Genomic DNA, 22,281 nt, shown 5'->3' on the forward strand with positions numbered 1-22,281 from the left:
TACGACTCTCAATTACGTTTTATTTGCAATCTCAAGATAAATACAACATTTATTGTAGAAAGCTAAGACAAAGCTAACAAACAGCAAAGTAACACTTTAACACATAACTGACGCACAAGTGTGAAAACAAATAAACAAAAAAAAAATAGTCTTTTTGCATTAACATGTAAATCTTTCACACAGAGATGCCGCCAAGTTGGCAAATACGTTTTACTCGCCTTTGCCATTAACACAAATAAAAACGGGATATTGTGGCAAATGTTGCACAATCCTGCTGACAGATAATTAGATCAGGCTGTAAGAAGAAAGTGGAGTGTGTTAAACTGAGAGTCTTTGCAGACATGGCAGGCGTGAAACTTCACACACTTGATTTTGGCTCATACCCAACTGCTGTCCCAACTCTGATAAATTGCTGAAGCTTGGACTGAATGGATTTGATGGACTGTTTTGTCAATCAATAGCAGCACACCTTCACGTGGGGAAAAAAAAAATCAAAGCAGTCATAAAGCGGACGTAGGTGGTTGTCAAGTGCCGTGTGCAGAAATAATTAAGCTTAGCACGACATTTCACTGGTCGCAGTCATGCATTGCGATTCCTGACGAGAAAGCACTTCTGCTTTTCCGTTCTCCTGCGTCACAAAGTTGCCTTTATCGCTTAGAAGGGCCACCTGACGCGGACCGTCCTCGTTTTCCTCTGGTTCGCCCGTGCCGCTGCTATCTGACAGCGACACCTGCACTCCAGGTGACAAGGCCGCTTCGTGGAAGCCGTTGGGTAAAACTTTCGGGGGGTCTTTGTCATGCAGCACGCACACCTCATTGCAGCCCTGAAGACACACAGTAATGGCATGCTTGACTTAAGTTTAGGTTAGAAAATAGCCTCCCCCTAAACTCCAAGAAAAAAAAAAAGAAAGATGTTTGCCATTGTTATCCTTTCTTGTCAAATGTTATCAATTGTGTTCTTTGAGACAGGTAAAGAAAACACACGACAACAAAGCAATATTTACCTTTTCTTTGGCGTCTTCTTTTCTACCTAAGACAGACATAAGAAAGGGAGAACTTGTCAAAACATGAATGGTAAAAACTGTCTTTCCTACAATTATTTGACGTGACAGTGATGCCGTGGTCCCCAACCAGGGCCACTTTGGACTGCGCAAAAAAAGAAAACTTGCAATTGATTCATGTCAAGATGCTGATTGTCTTGCTTGCATTTTGCTAATAATATTAAACAAGCTAGCAAAATGACTAAAGGATCGCTCGTACAAAATCCGCGCGTTACATGGTGACGTCACACCAGTCCGCCAAAGTTATGAACCGGTTCGCGGTGGAAAAAAATGTTGAGCTGGCTGGAAACACTTAAAGACGTACGTACATCTTGAGCGCCAAATCTTGACTGCAGCTGTTATCAAGATCCCGATCAGAATGATAAAAACACAGGCAACGATTACGTGCTTCCGCTGGTTCTCTGCAACACAGTAACAACAACAGCCATTTGGACAGTGTAACTGGAGTAATATAAAGAATGCAATAAAATCCATTGATGAAAATCAAAACTACTAAAACAAAGCAACATATCAACTGATGGTGAGAAAAAAAAAAGATGGATTCAATTGAATTTAAAGCTTATGAAATTTCTGAACATTACACACGATAGAGCAGGGGTCACCACAGGGTCAGGTACCCCCCCCCCCAAGGAACGGTGATAGGACATTACTTTCTAGGAATGTTATGGAAACAATCTTTCGAAAGTGTAAACACTAGCAGTGATGAATATTTGTTTTTTCCAAATCATTGTGAGAAATCATTAACATTATCAGTGTTATATCATATAGGCTATCAAGAATGATTCATAATAACAAATTGCAGTGGAGGAAGCAGCAAATAGAATTCAGTTGTAGTTAACTTTTAAGTACAATATGTTTGAGTTTAGTCTTAATAAATGTTTGATTTTAAGCATGTGTTTTGTTCATCAAATGTTTTTGTGCATGACTCATTAGTCACGTCATGTTTTCCCTATATTTCAAGTACAGGTCTTTATGTGAAAACTATTTTTTTTAGCATTAAAAAAATAAAATTACATATATATAATTAAAAAATAAATAACTAAATGAAAAAAATATATATACATTTTTATTTTAATTTGTTTATTTATTTTTTGGGGGGATATATATAGATATAAATATATATATCAGATTGGTTGTCTGGAAAGTCAAATCTACTGTAAACTTTAAGTAGGTGGTAGGTGTAAGGTGATGACCCACAGAAGAAACCACAGGAAGCTAAAAAGTCTCATTGTAGAGCAGAGCTAGATTTTGTATGTGAGGAAGTCACCCTTCCAGTCCATGTGCATATCTTACCACACACAACATCAGATTGGGCTGAGCCGCTGTGCCTGATAACGTAACCGCTTTCGCACCTGCAGAGAACGATAAGTGTGTTCAAATGAGATCTGGACTGTTTGATTTTAAATACAAGGCAGTATTAAAACTTGGCTGTACCTTGACATGTTCCCTTTATTTGAGCTGCCACTATAATACAGCTACTAATCTGCGCTCAGTAGAAAGCTTCGAGCTGTTATTGCGACTTTTACGCAAATTGCCCCTTTCATCATAACGTTAGAGTCTCTCCCGTTTCCTTGAGCATCCAATACATGCCTGATATACGCTATAGAAATAACGTTGTATTGTATTGACAACCAAGATAACAATACATTTTGATGTGGACGTATTTTTTAACATTTGGCAACCATTGTTAATAGAAAATTTGCAATGCACTGACTTGGTCCATTTCAAACAGCCGCTGACCCACGACGTCTGGTTGGAGAAAGAGCCGTCAGGACATTCGTGGCACACTGTGTCATGGGTTTGATTCCCTGCAACAAAAAAAAGAAAGTTGAGCATAGATTGACAAGAAGAATTTAGGACTTATAGTGCCACACCTTTAATAAACGCCCCAGATCCCGGCTCACAAGGCCTGTGCGGCACACAGGTGAGGCAGACATTACTGGAGCAGTGGAAGCCACGTTTACACATGCAGGTGCTTTTTTTGGTTTTGTCAGTGTGTTCCGCAACCTGAAAGTTTTTATCTGTAAGAAGAAAAAAAAAAAAAACACCTCAGCTCAGCACCACTGACCAAATGAGCCTGCGATGGTTGTGTGGCGAAGATGTCTCACTCGGATCGCAGTAGGGCTGACGTTTACACTTTGTCTCCGTCGTGTATGTATCCTGATACTCGTCCTTGTCGCATTGGATGCACTGAGGTGTTGTGCACGTGCCCATTTGAGACATGCTTGTGCCTGAAATCATGTATAAGTTGTTAGAACGCGGCTTCGGGCATGTTACAGATAACTTCAAGGTGTCAGATACATGTGCTTGTTCACTTTCTTGCTGCTGAATTAACATTGTAGAGCCAGGAGAGTGTTAGCTTAGCTTGTTAGCAATGCTTATTGGTCGCATGTCAAATTTTGGTTTTCAATTTAAAGGGCCAGCATTTGAAAAAATGAATTAGGTTATTTTAGTGTGTAAACATTTTAACATAAAAAAATGTGGTTATAAAAGCGGGTTACCTGGAGGACACATTTGGCAGCACTGTCCACTGTGTTCGTACTGAGTTAGCGGGTCACACGGAGGCTGAGCTGCGATAATCACCTGGATAACAAAACGCAAGACTTCATTGTCACTAAGAAGAAATGAGTCAGCTTTTGATTGTTTTATATTTCTGTCTTAGAAATTGTTGCATATGATTATTAGAATTATAATTATAGGCATGGGCCAATGTTAGATTCTTAGGTATGATAACCGTAATAAAATAATAACGAAAAAGAAAAATCGCAGTACTAAAATTTCAACTCCAAAACGACTGTTAAAAAGAGTGAGTAAAATAGCATTTTCCCCCCATGAAACACAATCTATTGTATTCTTAAACTAAATTTTGACTTTTCTTCTTAGTAAGTCACAGTGTCCCATCACTTGTCTTGAGCTATTTTTTAGAACAGACTCGTGGTCTACTCACTTGGGGAAGACGTAGTAGATGCTGGCATTTGAGGTCTAAATACATAGTCCGAATCAAAAAGCTGACTGAGAAAATATATGTTAGGTGTTATCTTGGGAAAAGATGACTACTTTGAAGAATTAAAATTATTAAAAAAATAAATTAAAAAAATCACTTTTGATTATCCTTTCTTTTTCTCGAGGAAATAATTCCATCAACGTTTCTTCATTATGTTAATGACGTAAGTATTAATCTGCAATTCAGTTAATGTACACATTTTTTAAGTAAAATGCAAAGCCATCCATATAACTGTAAAGGCCTACTTCATTGACCAGCCCTTCTCAAATAGTGGGGTGGGCCCCCCTGGGCGTGGTGCAATGCTAGCTAGGGTCGGCACGTGTGACTCAAAGTGTAATTGCAAATCCACAACAGTAGGTGGCAGTAGTACTGTCATTGCCAGAGTGTGCATCGGTGCATATAAACATACTTTTTTTTTGTAAGGATACAATGTTATGCAGATGTGTACTTATAACAATTTTATCGTAAAGTTATACTTTTTTATTTATAGTTATTGGAGAGAATCGAGGGGACAGAGAATAATTTAAGCACAAGTGTAAAAATACCCCATGCGTACCAAGAAGGAGAGGAAAAAGAAAACGATAATTGGAGATAATTAACTTCTAATAGTTGGCTAAATGAGGACATCTCAAAGGCACCTTATTGTGATTCTAAAGAAAAAATACGATGACATGTGGGAAAAAGGCATGTTTGGTAACAACCGTAATTGATGTTCTGAATGTGACTGATAGTTTATGAGAAATAAGTGTTTTACAAATATAAAACACATTTACTGTAATTCGGACTTATATACTGCTTTAACGTTGGTGAACTATGCATTTAGACTTAAAAATTAATTTATAAACGGCCCACTATTGCTAAACCCCACATTGCAATCCCTTGAAAACGAAAGTGAAAGTGAAAGTCCATTGGTCATTTTTTTTTTTTAAACAGCGTTTATCAACACATTTTTTTTAAAACCACAAGACGTTGTAATGTACTCACGGCAGCTGCCCACAGCATCGTCATTGTTAAAACAATCTTCCTCATCGTCATCGTCAAAGTGGAGACCTTGGAGTGGGAACGTGTCGCGTCTCAGTCTGTCTGTTGCCAGTGCTCGTGGATCGCCAAAACAAAAAGTCCGCTTCTCCTTTAAAAAGGGAGGAGGAGGAAGAGGTGGAGTTTGGGGGACTTTCCTTTATCCATGATCCATTTCCAGCAAGACATTCATTCATTCATTTATTAAATCATAGCACAATAATAACAACTGTACAACTTGCAGTACATAACTGCTAGTTATAGTTTCAAAAAGCAAAGTGTGGAGAGTCCCAGTTAGCGAGTGAAGTGACTATTGGCAAGACCCTTTCAAATATCCACACTCTTTTTTAATTATGGCCCATTTGTTCTCTTTGCATTATTATAATGTGGCTCCCTCCTTTGACAATGGTCCTGTGTTGTAAAAAAGTAATATAATAATATAATCATATACGTCAGAGGTATTCAATTAAAAGTCACAGAGGTCGAAAATTTCTTCCAATTAAAAGGTCCGAACTAAAGTCCGACTTCCCTTAATGTCTAGCCTATGTTCACATTTTTATATATAGTTTCAATATTTAGTCATTTTCAACAGAGCGCACTTATATACTAAATATTTAGCAATGTTCCCATTAAACACCTTTGCCAGTCAAACAAATATAAGGCGTTTATTTCACATTCAAGAAAATGAGGCTCCAGGAACTTAAAGGTGCCACTTCCAGAAAAAAACAGTAAAATATCTCCTGTAGAAATATATCAAGTGCTAAGAATTGAGTTAACATCTTTTACCTTTTTTATTTTTTAAATCAAAGAGTTATCAGCCTATAAAAAAAAAACGGAAAGCCTAATTTTCCAAGTAAAACAGGTCGACATGTTCAGTACACAATCAATAAAAATGGCCGTCCTCATGAAAAACTAATTCAAAATGAGCTTTGACACCACTTTTTCTTTTGAATATTTTTTTAACTTCTCTTAATGAGAAAAATGAGTTTGTGACTGCCCTGCCAGTGACAAAATTCTGGGTTGGAACGGAGTCAGGGCCATTGGGATTTGGTTGATTATTTCACACATCTGGGTTTTGTGTTTTCCTTTAAATAATGTTTGTGCAACCGCATTTATGCACTCCTTCACCACTGAATGTTTATTTTATGTTTCCCCAAAATCCATGATACTTTTAGTGAACATTTGTTTGCTTACCGCTGGGCTGGAAACGAAAATGTAAAAATCTGTTATACTGCACTCGAAGTTCGATGTTTTGGCGTGCGCTCACCTCAAACTTCAGCGGATAATTTTGCACAAAAGGGCGGTGCTTTGTTTTGTAGTGGCGCTTCGCAATGTTGCGACGGTTTTGGAGCATATGATGCACACTGGTTTTGAATCGGCTGCAGCCAGATCGAAACAAAATTTCTCCGTCCATTCATTTAAAACAACACGCATCGACCTTGCTAACTTTTTAGCACGGCATACTGTCAGCAGCACTCTCTTCCGGTCTGCTGCGCAATTGGCAGTGGATCGTAAACAAAAGATTTGATTGGCTCAAATCAGTGACGCCTTTTCCGTATTAACTAGAATTGCAGCTTCAACGTTTGTGAATGCGCCCCGAAAAATATTCATCATAGATTGGTCATGGGTCCGGTCCGAACCATCTGTCGGTCCGGATCCGGACCGCGGTCCGCCATTTGGTGAGGCCTGATATACGTGATGTGTTTGAAGGTTTCTAGAATAACAGCTCTTGCTGTTATTCTTTTGCAGCATGTGCAAAGTTCAGAGGGTAACTGTTTTTTTTAATGGTTGTATTTTACTGTATTTTCCTTCAATCCATTAGAATTATTTTCTTATTTTGAATAGGTAAAAAATATTTTCTTCATCAATCTATATTGGCTCATATGTAATAATTACATTGTGATACATTTGTCAACTCCATGCTGTCATATTTGACAGTTAACCTGTCTTAGGTTGTATTTCAATTTATTTTGAATAAATAGTAAAACCTCAGTGAGTTATTAGTTTGATTTGCACTTTTGTTAAAATTTATTACTAATGAATCCAAAAACACAGTGAGTTGTTAGTGTTATATTTTGGACTTACATTTTCTTTTACATAGTAACAGTTCTGTCTTCAGTCAAAAATAAACAAAAGGCCTTTCTTTAAAAAAAATTGACATTGGTTTAGTATAAATGTTATGTATCAAAAGTACCAGTGGTATTGCTTACTTGCTATCGGTATTGGCGAGCACTCAAGAGTTAACTATACTGGTACTAGTATCGTTCTGAAAAAGGTGGTATCAAACATCCCTCATATTTTTTTCATGATTATCCAGTTTATGTTATGTTTGTGTGCATTGCTTAATGTGTGGCCTAACAGAAAACTATGCAGATCGTCAAACTTTAATATTTAAAAGAGATTTAAAATTGTAGAAGGAGTGGAAATCCCAGAGTGGTTGTCAATACCAATAAAGTTCCACAAAGTAAAACTATCACTACATTTGTGAGTGATCAGCCTTGCGGTACAGCATACAGCAGCATGCCACAATAGCAGAACCTTGACGGCACATACCAAAACTACAAAGGAATCCCCTTGCAAAATTCTCACCAAGGGACTTCCCTCAAAATTGATTTAAGTTTCTGTGATATGCCCAGAGCTACTAGAAAGGTTACAAAAAAAAAAAATACAAATAAATACGGTAATGATGATTGTTAAACAAAATAATAAACAAAATCTCAGTTCCTTAATCACTATAGAAATGCTTGCAAGTTGTTGCACTAATTTAGCTGCTTATCGTCCTTTCATGATTATTTTCTACTTAAATATTTGTTTAATTAATTGTGATAAGAAAATTATAAATAATAAAATTCACGAGAAAGAATGATTATGAATTAATAAAATAAACAATTTTACCTGTTATACAAACACATTTCAACTATTCGTTTGTTAATACACTCACCTATTATTGACCTTCCCATCTGTCCTTTGAACAAACGTTTGAGGAAAAATATTTTCCCAGCCGTTTCCGAACCAAACTTTAAATATTATACAGTGATTAACTTCTTTTTACACTTCTAAGTCCGTCACATAACGCTTATGTCATTAAAGCATTTTGTCAGTAAAGTTAAGTATATCATACTATTGAGCTATGCGTTCTTAAAAAAATGCTTTTCACTTGTATGAAAGTTAAGAATGTCCAATTGTTGCTTAAAACATTTGTCTGTGCCGTTCATAAAAAAAAAACAACAACCTGGGAATGGGTTATTTCTATTTACATTACGTCCAGCCTATGAGAAAAAAAAAATAATCGAAGGACAAAAAATGTGCCATCTGGTGGATTTGGTGGGAACTGCTAACGCCACTTACAATCGATCGTCAGCACAAGTAACTGTGTAGTCTCTCTCTCTCTCTCTCTCTCTCTCACTCTCTCTCGCTCTCGCTCTCGCTCTCGCTCTCGCTCTCGCTCTCGCTCTCGCTCTCTCTCTCTCTCTCTCTCTCTCTTTCACACAGACACACACAAGCACTTTTAGCAAAACAACAACAAAAAATGGGCTTGTGATAGTTACAGTTGTTCCACTGTCCTTTCCCTCCATCTTCCTCATTTCAAACTTCCCCGTTCGGTTAAATTTCCCACCACGAATGATGATGTCAATGTGCTGGAGTGTGTCACACATGTGCAGACGTGCGCTCCCTGAGGAGAAAACTGAAAGGTAGGGAAAGAGAGGCGGAGCCGAGTAAGGCCTGAGATACCTTCAAGGAGTGGAACCTGAGCTGATAGTGGGCGGGGAACTGCGACACACACTAAATCTAAAGCGGTTAGATTTTTTTTTTTAACAAATCGGTGCAGGAAAAGAAGCAAACAACTCCAGAGGAGTTTGGAAGTGCTCTGCTTTTGAAGACAAACTCCAAGAATGCCGAGTTTAGGAGCAAAGAAGAAGGACAATGTGTCCAGAATGCAGAGATTCATTGAAGACTTGCCACAGGTAAGAAAACACTTATCGGGGCAGGAAAGATCAAGTTAAGCAGCAACATGTCCAAAGTGTAATCATGTCCAACTTTGCAGGCAGACTTTGGTTCCGTTTATGGAAGGATCTGAAGCTTTCACTACTTCCTCACTTTAAACTTGCGCAAACACATTCACTGAACAGGTTTTACGTTTTACTGCAGTGGTTTCTCTTTGGCTGCACGGTGAACTTGTGGTCAGCATGTCTACCTCACAGTTACGAGGTTCAGGGTTTGAATCTTGAAACTCCCCACTTGATTCATTTCCCCCCCAAAAAAATTTCGTGAGAAAATAATTTTTTTTTTTCAGATTTATTTGAATCCTCTAAATTCTTCAAAATCATTAATAAACATTCATTATGTATTTTCCATGAAAAAATGGAGTGAGAGGGAAAAAAAACCCTCTGCAAGCAGGGAAAATTCCAAAATATGAAAAAATAGTGAAAGATTGCCCCAAAAAAAAAACAACAACATTGCGCTCAGACGGGTTCTTATACTTCTCTATACAACCGCAATATTAAAACTCTGAGTCAGTTGACTTTTGTTAAATTAGCTCTTGCACTTAATGTTGACATCTTGTTCAGATGTTTTGTGCCATCCTTGAATGAGAATTTTTGTGTGAGAGCCTTTGCATTTTCGTTGTTAAGAGCGTTGCTTTGCAAAGTTTTAAGTATATAGAAAATTCCATAATACAGTAAAGTAATTAAAGTAAAGCAATTCACACTTTAAAGATGCCTGTTGGACACATATTGGAAGGTTGCATAGTAAAAATGCCAAACAACAATTTTGAAAGCATAACTTGGCAACACGCAATTTTCAAATTTTGCTTGCAATGACATAATTTCAGACATAAAATGAGACTGTTTGCGTCCTGATTCAGTTGTGATGTGTTCGATGTGATTTCAGCTCAGCAATGAGATGCAGCTGAGCATCATGAACAAGGTGAAGGCTGGAGAGTTGTCCATCGACGATGCTCTGGAACTGGCCAGGAAGGACCGGGACCAGTTATCCAAATTTACGAGTGCCCCTGAAGAGGTCAGAACATTTCATTTGAGACAACATTTGATTCAGTCTGTCTTTATGCTGACCCGAAGTTATGATGCTATCGATCCAATGACAGCTTTATCGTCCGTTGTCAAACTTTAGAACCCATTGTGGCGCGCCAATCAAACGATTTGCCCACCCCTGCCATAGATGAACACCACAGACCTTCATTTATTTATTTTTATTGAAATTTCAGCTCTGTCAAATCATCTCAGGATTCATATCTAATTATCGTTTTTCATTTGATCGCTGTCAAGGGCAAACCTTGTGAGTCCACTTCATAATAATTTTGACTTTTTGACATAATAAGCTTCCTCTCGCATCTGCTGCTAAAAGGATGTAGCTATACGACAAATGAAATAGTTTCCCTTTCCGGCCGCAACTATTTTCCAAAAAGCTTCACTCGAGAGCTGATCTCGATCACTTTGTTGTAATGAACTAAGTGCAGCGATATTCCAGACAATGTCGCTTCGATATTTTAAGACATTAAATAGAATGCGTAAAATGATGTTTGTGAAAATAAAGACTTCAGTTCCCGCTACAAAAAGCTGTCTAAGTATTCGTTTGCCGGTGTCTTTTATGCGGTGCTTTTCTTTGCTTTAAAAAGTCATTTTCATTGTTCTAAAATGTGACTTCAGACAGTCATGATGAATTTGCTCAATTCACTCAATCAGACATTTGGTAGATGATTTGTTGTGATGCCAAACACGTGCAAAATCTGCTAAATAAATAAATGTTGATACTATTAGACATTTTGTCATCTTTTAATCTGTTCTTTTATGCATTCGATATTTATTGCGATGTGACTGTCGACACAGGACGAGCTTCCCTCACAGTACAACTTCAGCGTGCACAAGCATGGACGCTACAGGTGGAAGAAGCGGGTACTTCAGGTAACTAGCTGTCAATCAATCAATCAATCAATCAATCAATCAATCAATCAATCAATCAATCAATCAATCAATCAATCAATCAATCAATCAATCAATCGACAAACCAGCAGACCAACCAATCAATCAATCAATCAATCAATCAATCAATCAATCAATCAATCAATCAATCAATCGACAAACCAGCAGACCAACCAATCAATCAATCAATCAATCAATCAATCAATCAATCGACAAACCAGCAGACCAACCAATCAATCAATCAATCAATCAATCAATCAATCGACAAACCAGCAGACCAATCAATCAATCATTCTCTACCTCTCTATCTATCCAGATGGATTTCACGACGAAAATGCTGTGCACGATCGAGAAAGGCATCGTCAAGCGCAAACTTCCCTTTGTTATCGTCAAGAGTTGCGATGACGGAATCGGTTCCAGATTTTCAATTTCATTCAAAGGCCACCATGATTACGAACTGGAGGCCAAGTCAGTGGACGACAAGCACAAGGTTGAATTTGGGCACTTTTCAACACAAAGGATGACTAATTTCATGAGCGTCTCTGATTTTTCTTCTCCAGATAATGCAGCTCGTGAACCAGATCATTTACAGAAACATCTACAGTTACGCAGAGGGGGGCGGTGCAGGGACACACCAGCAGCTTGAAGCATCACAAAGCATCCGGGAAGGCGCCCTTTTGCTGCACAGAGGCGGACTAGCATCATTTCGATGGCTCAAGTGCATACATTCTCTTATTTACTTCACTTTCGCTGTTGGATAGTTCCAGAATGAAGGCAGACGGGCCAGATTATCTTAACAGTACATTAGACTTTGTTTCATTATTATATCTTTAACTTTTTCTCCTACCACTTGAAAAATGCATGATCTCCTCCACTATCTTTCCAGATATGACGTCCAGCTGCACCCTGGCCAGCTAACACTGGCCCCTTTCAGTCGACGCGCCGCCGCCGCCGAGGGCGAACTGGCATCCTCGACTCCTGTAAGCGTTGTGATCCATTTGTCGGATGGCGACACCAGTATCCAGAAACCTCACAGTGCCGATACCTTCACCCTGGTCACTCGCAAAAATGAATACCAGTGAGTGGTCAGCGTGATGATGAATGAATCTGGAAACTTGTCTTTTGTCTTCATATTGTGAATTGAATTGACCAGCAATTATACTTTTAAATTTTTTTCTTATTCTGCTTTAAAAAAAAGTGTCCGTCCAAGGCGTACCCTGCCTTGTGCCCAAACTCAGCTAGCATAGGCTGCAGCTCGCCTCTGACTCAAATGAGGACAAGAACAGAAAATGGATCAATGTATCAACGCTTAACGCCATCGTCACCCGTCTATCAAGCTTGTTTGCAACTTTTCATTTTGAAATTATTTCTAGAGAAAGATCAAAGTTAAAATAATGGCCCAAAAAAAAAAACAATGTTGCCATGGGGCAGATATGACCGCCCGGACGTACTGTCTGAAATATCAGGTGGTTACTAGGATATGCACGGATTCACATCACTCACAATCAATTCGCACAGGAAGTGATTCATTTTTTGTTTTGTTTATTAAGCACCTTCCAAGTAAATATTCCATCAAAGCAGTCCAAAAGATAAAGACATGTTGGCTTACTGGTTTATTACAGCTTCAGAGTGCCCCCATCATCTCAGCCATTTCCCGGTGCTGTGCAGACGGAGCGAGACGCTTGGGTCCAGGCCATCAGCAAGTTGTGTTCGCACTGGAAAAGAAAGTCCAAGAGTGAGCATACGTTTTTGGGCAGCGAGAGCCTCCGACATGTCAGCATAGCAGAAGACGCAAAGGAGGACAACAACGGCTCGGATGATGAGTCTGCTGGCGAGGATGTTTATAAAGATCCAAATTTGGCAGCTGAAACGAGTTCAAGTTCCCCCTCAACAGTTCTTGAAGTTCCAACCCAGGCGACCCCTGATCCTGCGCCCTCCGACCGTAGCTCTAGCATGGACATGCCAAACCATCGAGCAGATTCGCAAGGGGACAATAAAGTTCCCGCCAGAAAGACAATCCCACTGCCTCCACCTTTACCTCTCACATTCAACATCAAACCAAGAAAGAACCGCACCAAGGCTTTTCACTGGGACCTAGTTGGAGCTGACCAGGTACCACATCACCTAACGCGTCCATTGTGCACTAATTTATTGAGGTGGATTATTTCTATCAGAAACCAATGTGGAGGTATTAGTTGTCTCATGTGTCAATTTCCCCTTCAAATGCTTCATTTTTTTTTTTCAGATTGTGAAATCATTTTGGGGGAATGGAAGCCAGCGTAGGGTTGAAGTCGACACGGGGCGTTTGTACATGCAATTTTCCGTAAAACACGTGGGGTCCTTTGGAGCACCGGAGCCCAGCAGTACACAGCACATCATGCTCAACCAGGAGATCGCACACAACTTCAGTGAGTAACCAAACATTTTCTTATCGCTAAAGGCCCAAAAAATAGTTTTTGACTGAGACTGAAAAAAAAATCTTTAACAGTTAGAAAAACATGAATGTCAGATTCACTGAAGACTAAATGGTGATTAATAGTCGCACAATTATAATATTGTATTGATCGACAAAAACATATTTAAAAGCCCTTTTTCTAAAAGCTGCTTGTCTTGAGGGGCTGTCATACAAATTAGTCACAGTTTACCCCACCTCCCGTAATCATGACTAGTAGCTCCATGTGCTCATGTCCAGAATTTGAAGAAAGAAAAGTGAGTTTGAAGCAGAACCAAGGCCTCATGTGCAATATTAAAAAAAAAAAAGTATTTTTATGGGACGGTTTAGTGCCATGTCCCCTCAAAATAATTCAATACACAGTATAATGTCTAAACCAGGGGTGGGAAAACTTTTTAATCGGCGGGCCACAATGGGTTCTGAAATTTGACAGAGGCGCCGGACCAGTAGCAGATAGATGGAGTGTTTTGGTAACCTCAACCCATCGGAGAAAAAAAAATACATTTCATTTTAAATGAAAGTGATCAAAAACATTACAACAATATAAATGTCTTTGAAAAACCAGAGTATAATAGAAAATCAAACATTAACAAGGTTTATTCAATTAATTTTTTTGGGCCGGATTAAAACGCTTCATAGGCCGCATGTGGCCCCCGGGCCATAGTTTGCCCACGCCTGATCTAAACTCTCTGTAACAAAAGTGAGTTCGTGAAAATGTCCAAATTGAGCCCAATTTGCCATTTTACCTCCGCTGTGACGAGTGACTTATTAGCGTTACAAGGCCTCAAGTGTGAATGGAAAAGATATGTTCGATTTAGTTTTATCGCTGTCATACCCTCATACTGATCCCTGGAAGTTAAATATGACAAAGAACTCGCTGAGGGTCTGAGAAAAGAATTGCTGCTCTTCTCCAAGATGGCCAAAAAGTTAATAAGATTGGCAACACTCTGAAATGCAGCCACGGCACAGTGGCCAAGAGCATACAGATGTTTTGAGCAGTCCTTTATTCAGCGTTGTCCCATTAATAGTGCGGTGTGCAAAAATTAAAAAGTGAGGCGCGTGCATGTGTGGGTCACTAAATATTCACTGAATCACTGTACAGATTTGTCTATGTGGCGCATGCAGTGGACACATCACCAAAGATGAATATGTCATCACCCCCCCCCCCCCCCCAAAAAAAAAATAAAGTTGCATAACTTAAGCATTCCACCTTTTTGAAGCTGTTCCTCACCTTGCCCTGCAGGGTGCAGTGTGTCACCAGTGTTACCAGCAGTTGGAGTGCTCCCAGAAATGGGCCATATTGTTTTTCCTCTTCAAAAGCTTTTCTCTTTTGATTAACTGATGGCGCGCTGCTTGTATATTTCAAGAGCACAGTCAAGGGAGACCATTTCATAAGCTTCCCTCACCAAGTCCTCCTTGTGGCTCCGGCACAGGGATCCTGTGGTGGGTGGCGGCCTGCTAAATGGAATCAGCATGAATGTGCTGGCGGGCAACATAATTAGAGTCCACATATTTATGAAATATGGATTCGGAATGTGCTAGATAGCTGTGATTCCCTGTGGGACAGAGAATATCTCAGAATACTCAGCTTGTCTTTGGAAAAGGCCAGGAAATGTTAGCTAGCCCACGTGAGCACAAAATATTGACATATATAATATTTCGTACAATCTTTTGGCGATGTGCATGGGCGCAAAATGGAAGAAAGTGATTTTTCTTTGTTTTTGGAGCTGTAAAAAGACACAAACTCATCCAGGAGTCAAGTTTCATTAATGCAAAAAGAGTTTTTAATAGGAGTTTTTCCCTCTCCGCCCTTCGTGGTCTCTTGGCATCCTCCCAACACGCACACGCCCACGCACACGCGCCATCTGATGAGTAAGTGGAATGGTTGAGAATGAGAAATGAGAGGAATAAGAAGTATCAACAGCAGCAATGCTGACTTCTATTTTATAAAAATGCAAATACGTGCATTGTGTGCGTGTGCGTGTGCGTGTGCGCGTGTGAGTCCATGCGAGTGAACAAACATGGTGGAGCCGTTGGATTCTTTCCTGTGCTAACGCAAAGATGTGAATTCAGTGCACAAATCCTTTGTTCGCTATAATTGCATCAAGCCTGTGACGCCACCAAACTTTTTCTTTTTCTTACAGCGTTTTTTGTCGTTTGGGGGCAGGGAGGGCAGGGGTGGCTGGTTGTTACTCCCGTCACTTTCCTCTTTAGCAGGTATAGGGTTTGAATCTAGAGAGCCACTTAGATAGTCCATCTTGTTTCCTGAGAATATTTTTTTTCATCTAATCTGGACATTTTGTCTTTGGTTGGAAAATTTGAATATGCTAATAATTGATTTATTGCGGCCGTTTTATTTAGCATTTATTTCATTTTGGAAAAGAGTTGTGCAGTGACATTTTGGGGCGTGGACACAATCCTCATGGATTTTAAATGAATTGAAAACGATGTTCTTTCAACTGGAGACTTTCAGCTTTAAATTGATGGCATTTGTATTCAAATTAGGTGAACGGTTTAGGAATTACGGCGGTTTCTATGAATGCCTGCCGCTTATTGAGTGACCAAAAGTAACCAGATGGATCTAATTCAACATGTAAGAGTGTTTTGATATATATTTACCTCAAGAGCTGCTTATGTTTGCTACCTAATTAATAGTGGCCACTTAGGACTATGGATAAGCGCTAATCAATCAAGTGTTGTTCAACACTTGAGTTTTCACTTTCACAGAAAGCATTGCGCTCTTATTTTCTTAACAAAAAAATCAGTTATCAAAAATCCATGAAATTTGTTTATGACTTCTGAGCGACTCAAAAGACGTTAGTATAAGAGATGTAAGGTAAAAAAGCAGTAGTTTTTTTTTTTATTATATATAATTATACTTTTATGTTTTAAATGATTTGATCAATTTGTTGATATGTGCACTTTCATTTTCATTTTTGACAGTTTGATTAAAAAAAAAAATACTGATGATCCTTGATTCCCATGCTTCCCATTTTTGCAGGAGACAGACAGCAAAAATGTGATTTCCCTGTCTGAAGTGTCATGTTTTACATTTGCATAAAAAACTCTTGAAGCAGTCGATTCTCGCAATCTGCTGCTTTCGAATTTTGTGTAAAAACAAAACAAATCGACCTGATGTTGCAAATGTGTTTCCCAGAGGTGTTTGGAAGAAGTGAGGCGTAATTAGGCTGCAGACTTTTTCTATTCTTTCTTTTGAGTCAATCCTTTAAAGGACAAGACAAAACAAAAAACAGCCGAGCTCACGCTGCCAACTCTCTTGTTCTTGCAGACATTTTCCTCAAAAGTTTTGCGGTGCAGCCCCCAGAGCTGAAGGACAAACTGTTCATCATTAACGAGGAGGACGGAGGCCTATCTGCCGAGCACATCACCTCTCTGAGGAGGTACGACTTTTCCAGGCCCCAACTTGTTCATTTGTATTCCTTCCCCGCCAAGACGAGAGGCGAGTTGATCTTTGTGTCCGTGTCAGCGAGCAGGGGAAGCGGCGCATTTCACCCTTTGGCCTTCTCTGGTGTCTGATTTCAACTTCAAGAGGATATTAATGCTATCACTTTTTTTTTTTTTCATTTTAGTAGACCAAAAAATTTGACTGATCATGTGGAATTTGAGCTATCTGGTGTTAACAAGATTCTTGTTGTGTTAATTCAATTAATTCAGGTTTTACTAGTTTGCTGCCTAAAAAGGATGCTGAAAAAAAATAAGTAATAAAATAGTCAATATGTGTGAAAGTCAACCTCTTGAATTGAACATCATCCTTTGGTTAACTTAAAAAAAAACATTGATTACAAGGAAGGGTAAATGCTCAAATTTTTACTTCTATTGGTCACTTGTCTATCACTGTTTGAACATCCGCAACCTGAATTTGCCAATTGGAAGATGTAAACAAATGAATAATACAAAGCAAAGTGAGACAGCTTTTTTTTTTTAAATGATTGATCTTAGCAATATTAATTGAAAGGCAGAGGTGCGCATCAGTGCAGCGATTTTTCTGCTCCCGGTGTCAAGAGCATGATAAATTCTTTCGTATTTTACAAACGGGGCAAAGTTTGCGATATACTGTAATAGATTTCATTCCAACTCTCTGACAATAACTATATTCACCGGAGTTAGAGGCAACAAACGGCAGACTGAGGAAAGCAGAAAGGAGTAGCAAAATACACACTCAACAGTTAGCATAGCTCTCTGACGATTATTGTATATTCTATACTATAAGGCGCACCTGTATATAAGCCCAAATATTAACTTGGAAAAACTTTGTTAAAAAAAAAATAAAATAAAAGTAACAAGCCGTACCAGGCTTTAAGCCGCAGTTTTCTCTGTTAAAAAAAAAAGTTGTTTACTGCATGTTCAGAACGATTTTTGTACTGTGAATGCACATAAAGGTCCAAAAACAGATGGTTAAAACAGTGCCTTTTAATATGCTAATTTAAAACAGAACAGACCCAAGAGAAAAAAAATAGATTTATGGAGCGTATTTTCTGAACTATAGAGCGCCCCCTACCCTTGAAAGAAAAATCCACAGAAAAGCCACACCGTTATATTTGCCACACTGTTCGAAATCTAGAAAATAAAGTCGAGGCTTATAGTCCGGAAAATATGGTACTAGTAGAGTTAAGGCTGAAAAAAGGGCGCAGCGGCCCACATTGCGGTTAACCAGTAGAGGCCCCATTTGGAGGACCATCGGTTGTCAAAGCTCAGTAAGCCAGCGGCAATCGCGACAAGCAGGCCAACGTTTCCTCTTCTGCATGCTCGGGTTTTCATACTAAAGAGCACATGGCAAAACCTTTTACCAGAGCAGTGTGGTAATGAAATTTTTATCCCAGGATATTTGTGGAGATGGAAACTATTGACATGCCCTCTGAAGGTCACGGTGAAAGTGGCTTCCTACTTGCCGTTAACTCACTGGATTTGGATGCTGACCCCTCCCTGGAGGGCACCCACTGATCTAATGTACTGTGGAGGGGAAGGATTTTATTTATTCTATGAAAACATAATATATATTTTAATGCGCCACTGCGTGTGCCTCAAGAATACAATCTTAAAAAGAAGCTCTCCCAACAGGTGCTGCAATATTAATGTCCGGTGGCGCTCCGGAGGCACGAGGCGGTCTCATGAAAAAGTCAATGCATTTGGTTTGGAGTTCAGAAGCCGAGCAAATGACAGAAAGAGGAAGTTGGACCACACACGAGCGAGGTTAAAGTCAGTGCGAGGCAATGCACGGCTCCTCCCCGGCTGCCGAGTCGCATCCGATCTTAACGTAGAAGGGCAGAATGCGGACGTACCTTGAGGTCCAGAAGTATTGGACAAAGTTTTACGGTTTTAGTTTTCCAAATGTGACATTTACCATTTCGGAATTGCGACCACATTATGCAGGGTAAAATTATTTTTACAGCATTAGGACTTTTTTTTTTCAAAAATCTTATTGAGTAAATTGAAATGAGCGGCAGTGGTTTTAGCAGTACTTGTCATCGTCTGTGTTTTCAACGCTCGATGTCTCCGGCGAAACGACCCGTAAGCCACGTGAAGCACGTGGCGAGACACTCGAGGGTTGCTTCTTTCGTTTGCTCGACGAACGAAGCGTCATTGTTTGACGCTCATAACGTCTAGCTTGGATTTGAATGATTTTATTTATTTTTTTGTCAAAAAACCTCTTAATTGTTTTGTTTTGTCCATCGCGACTACTGCTACAATGCTCTCTTTGCTCTCACTACGCTACTCCTTAGTCCTTATTCTCTTCTTCTTCAATTGGCTGATTTTATATTTGCTGCCCTCTGCTGGCCGTTTTTTTTTTTTTTTTTTTTAGATAACCTAGCAGTCAAACCTTATCCTCCAGTCATAAGCTGGGTAAGACCCTCCTGTACACTCTCGCATAAAAGGACATAAGACGTATAAATACGTCTTTGGTAGGCAGAGACTACATTTATGAAGACGTATTTATACGTTTTCTGGATTAAATGAGTCTAATTAATTTTTTACATCGACATTGTACTTTATTTTGGGTGGGCCCTTTCACATGTGCCAGCACCTCAGACAATTTGGCATCTGAGTCGGTCTTCACCCACGCCTCCTCTGACCACATTCAACGTGCGTCATAATTTAGACCGCTGATCAAACGTGATTTTGGTGAATTTTATCAGCATGCATGCAGACAGATACGCGAGCTCTGCGGATATCTGTGGTGGATGTCATCGTATTGCATTCAGAAATATGACATCGGGCATCAAATACTCAAATTCGGCCCTTGTCATGTCTTTCCCTGAATGACACGAACTAGCCTTTTATTTTTTAATTCCCGCATGCTATCGAAGGAACATTTGTATTTGCAACATTTGTATTCCCATGCATGGTGAGAAGTTGAAATGTCAAAGCTTGCGCAATGGACAAGAATTGAAATGCGACACAGAAAAGCACATCTCTTTCTAGGACAAACAGCCATGTTTGCTCACTTAAATCCAAATAAATGCCATCGGCTCACTAAAAAGCAGCAGAAAAGTCTGCTTGTCCTTACAGAGAAGGATGGTACTAATAAAAATGAATAATTAAAAGGAAAAGAATGTTAAATCAGTGCACCATTCCCCATGTAGCTATTAGGATCCAAGAATAACATTTAAAAGGTGACACATTTAACAAAGCCTTGGCAGTTGTGTGTGTTGAGTGTGTGATGTCAATTAACATATTGGCACTGCCCAGCGCTTTCAACTTGACAAGAAAAAGCTTTTGCAGGTGTGACTTTGGAATTCTGCATCCAACTAGGGCTGATTATTTGTTTTCAAATGTGACAGGTACGTTCCCACTGTGGAGGATGTGGAGATGTATAAATCCTACAAAGGACCAGTGAGTGAGCTGCATATTGTGGACCAGTACATGATGGAGGTAGAGGGTTTACCTTCCCCAATTATGATTCCCACCTTCAAATTGGACACGCACGGCCCCATTTCAATAACATTACTCTCATTCTGTCAAGACACCTTCTTCCAAAATATCACCCGCCAGCCATCTGACCTATGTGTGCGTGGCGTGTGTGTATTTTATTTTTTTTTGTGCATGCTCGGTCAAAAGAGATGAAAAGCAAAAACATCCCACACCGGCTTTCAGTCCGGTATGCTTGAGGAGGATTTAATATGCGAGACGAGGCCGTCAGCGCCTGTGCAACACAACGAGTCCTTTGTGCAAGCGAATGTTACCTGTGGCAAGCTGCATACACTCGACCAGAATAAAAAATAAAAAGAAATCGCCCAATCACTGTTTGCTGTGTGGCAAGCTAAAGCCACAATGCAAGGAGATTTAAAAATGAAACCAATCGCTCGCAAAAACAATCAGGTCATTTTGATCAGCAGGTTTGCTTTTTGTGGATTTTAAGTTTGCTTTTTCATGAAGACAACCTATTAAAAACAGTAATTTTTTAACACATTTTAAAACTTCCCTGTTCACCCATACCTGTTAAAATGACTGAAAACTGTAATATGCATGCCAGGCCACTAGTTGGTGATGTTATTTTGTCATGAGACGTAACAAAATTCTTTTTTTTGTAAAGAACAAAAACAGTATTTCTTGTATCCCAAGTGAGGCATTTTGTTTTTTCATAACAAAATGCCCTCTTTTCTAGTCTCACAATCGGAATAGAACGTTTGCTTTTCCGGACAGCTGCAAATATACTCAATGCAAACAGTGTAGATGTGGGAAGTTGATTTTACAAAAGTGCCGCATGAAAAACAGGAACGCTGACCAACAAGCTATCCTCAACTTTGTCTGTATTATTATTTTTTTATGTATTTTCTTGTTTCAGTAAATTGTGTTAATATGGTATGAATTATAATTAGGAGATATAAATGGAATAAAAAAATTTAGTTTTTAAAATGACATCTTTACACTTTCAAAATTGTAACATAAATTTTGGACAACAAATTATAATGAATATAATTTTGTGCGCCAACTGCCAATTCATATTAGCTGGCCCATTCCTCATCACTTCTTACTCCCACAAATATAGCCAAGGGCAAAATATAATATTATTGACAGTGATGCATATTGAAACAGTGATAACTGTATCAAACTAGATTTGCGGACAGAATTATCAGGTCAAATTTTCTTGGCCGTCTGCCCGCCACCGTGCAGGAAATTTTGTAACCATTTTTGTTCGTCTCTTTTTTGGAAAAGCGAGTCCAGAGATGTCAAGGTCGCGTCGAATCACTAAATATAGTTAAAACGTCGCTAAGCGGGCATCACTTCAGACACTAGTCATAGCTATTGCTCGCTGTCTCGCTCATATCGACGTCCGTTGGACTGTGAGGGCGCTCCAGAGAGCCGTACTTTGTCGAGATCTGATCTAGACGCTCACCTTTTAAACCTGCTTAACATCAACGAACACGATTTAAAAGACAGTCTTGATGAGTTAGAAAAGACAGGAGAGGCAGTTGAGTGGCAACACCGACGACTTGCCTGACTTGCTTGTTAACGATACATTTTTGAGCAAGGATGGTTTTGACAATGTTGTGGTGTGTGCGTGAAATGTTTCTCGGATATCATTTGAAACGCTCCTGCTGTTTTGCAGATGTGCGACATTCCCTACCTAAGCACAAAACTAGATCTGCTGCTCACCCTGCGAGAGCTTCCCATCAGCATGCGGGACCTGCAGCCTGTGAGTGCACTGACCCGGAAAAAAAGGTCAAATCCTTGTTTTCATGTGCGTCGCGTCCCTAAAAGCTCCCATCACACTAACTGCTATTAATGGAGCAAGAGCTCTTTGCCTGTCCTTTGAATCTTCGTGGCTTTCCTTTTAGTTGATTTGTAA

The 22,281-nt window shown here is 39.4% G+C and overlaps 2 protein-coding genes across 2 annotated transcripts in view; one reads left to right on the forward strand and one right to left on the reverse strand.

The window, feature by feature from the left end:
- cd40 (CD40 molecule, TNF receptor superfamily member 5) lies at window positions 1-12,645 on the reverse strand. Its single transcript, XM_088290577.1, has 10 exons — window positions 12,630-12,645; window positions 5,049-5,193; window positions 3,562-3,643; window positions 3,169-3,291; window positions 2,935-3,081; window positions 2,775-2,868; window positions 2,354-2,412; window positions 1,369-1,461; window positions 1,004-1,029; window positions 1-823 (listed from the first exon to the last, which is right to left on the reverse strand). Exons 2-10 carry the CDS (start codon window positions 5,097-5,099, stop codon window positions 554-556), a joined length of 945 nt encoding a protein of 314 aa, XP_088146703.1. The 5' UTR covers window positions 5,100-5,193; window positions 12,630-12,645; the 3' UTR covers window positions 1-553.
- LOC148339924 (uncharacterized) overlaps window positions 8,829-22,281 on the forward strand; it is a 24,861-nt gene continuing 11,408 nt past the window's right edge. The window contains exons 1-11 of the mRNA XM_088290576.1: window positions 8,829-9,046; window positions 9,972-10,100; window positions 10,928-11,002; window positions 11,337-11,510; window positions 11,581-11,738; window positions 11,907-12,098; window positions 12,643-13,132; window positions 13,266-13,428; window positions 16,762-16,873; window positions 20,273-20,363; window positions 22,042-22,128. Of these exons, the coding sequence (XP_088146702.1) occupies window positions 8,975-9,046; window positions 9,972-10,100; window positions 10,928-11,002; window positions 11,337-11,510; window positions 11,581-11,738; window positions 11,907-12,098; window positions 12,643-13,132; window positions 13,266-13,428; window positions 16,762-16,873; window positions 20,273-20,363; window positions 22,042-22,128 (1,743 nt within the window). The 5' untranslated portion in view covers window positions 8,829-8,974. The remainder of the gene's footprint in view (window positions 9,047-9,971; window positions 10,101-10,927; window positions 11,003-11,336; window positions 11,511-11,580; window positions 11,739-11,906; window positions 12,099-12,642; window positions 13,133-13,265; window positions 13,429-16,761; window positions 16,874-20,272; window positions 20,364-22,041; window positions 22,129-22,281) is intronic.

The sequence above is a fragment of the Idiotropiscis lumnitzeri genome, chromosome 3 (assembly GCF_059441095.1).
Source record: "Idiotropiscis lumnitzeri isolate Australia: NSW breed Sydney's pygmy pipehorse chromosome 3, RoL_Ilum_1.0, whole genome shotgun sequence".
NCBI classification, from domain to species: Eukaryota; Metazoa; Chordata; class Actinopteri; order Syngnathiformes; family Syngnathidae; genus Idiotropiscis; species Idiotropiscis lumnitzeri.

Coding starts and splice junctions, on each gene's coding strand:
- cd40 (XM_088290577.1), bottom strand. CDS start 5,099: ATGACGATGAGGAAGATTGTTTTAACAATGACGATGCTGTGGGCAGCT. Junction 3,292..3,561: donor CTGCCAAATGTGTCCTCCAG/GTAACCCGCTTT, acceptor ACATGATTTCAG/GCACAAGCATGTCTCAAATG. Junction 1,462..2,353: donor CCAATCTGATGTTGTGTGTG/GTAAGATATGCA, acceptor ACTGTGTTGCAG/AGAACCAGCGGAAGCACGTA.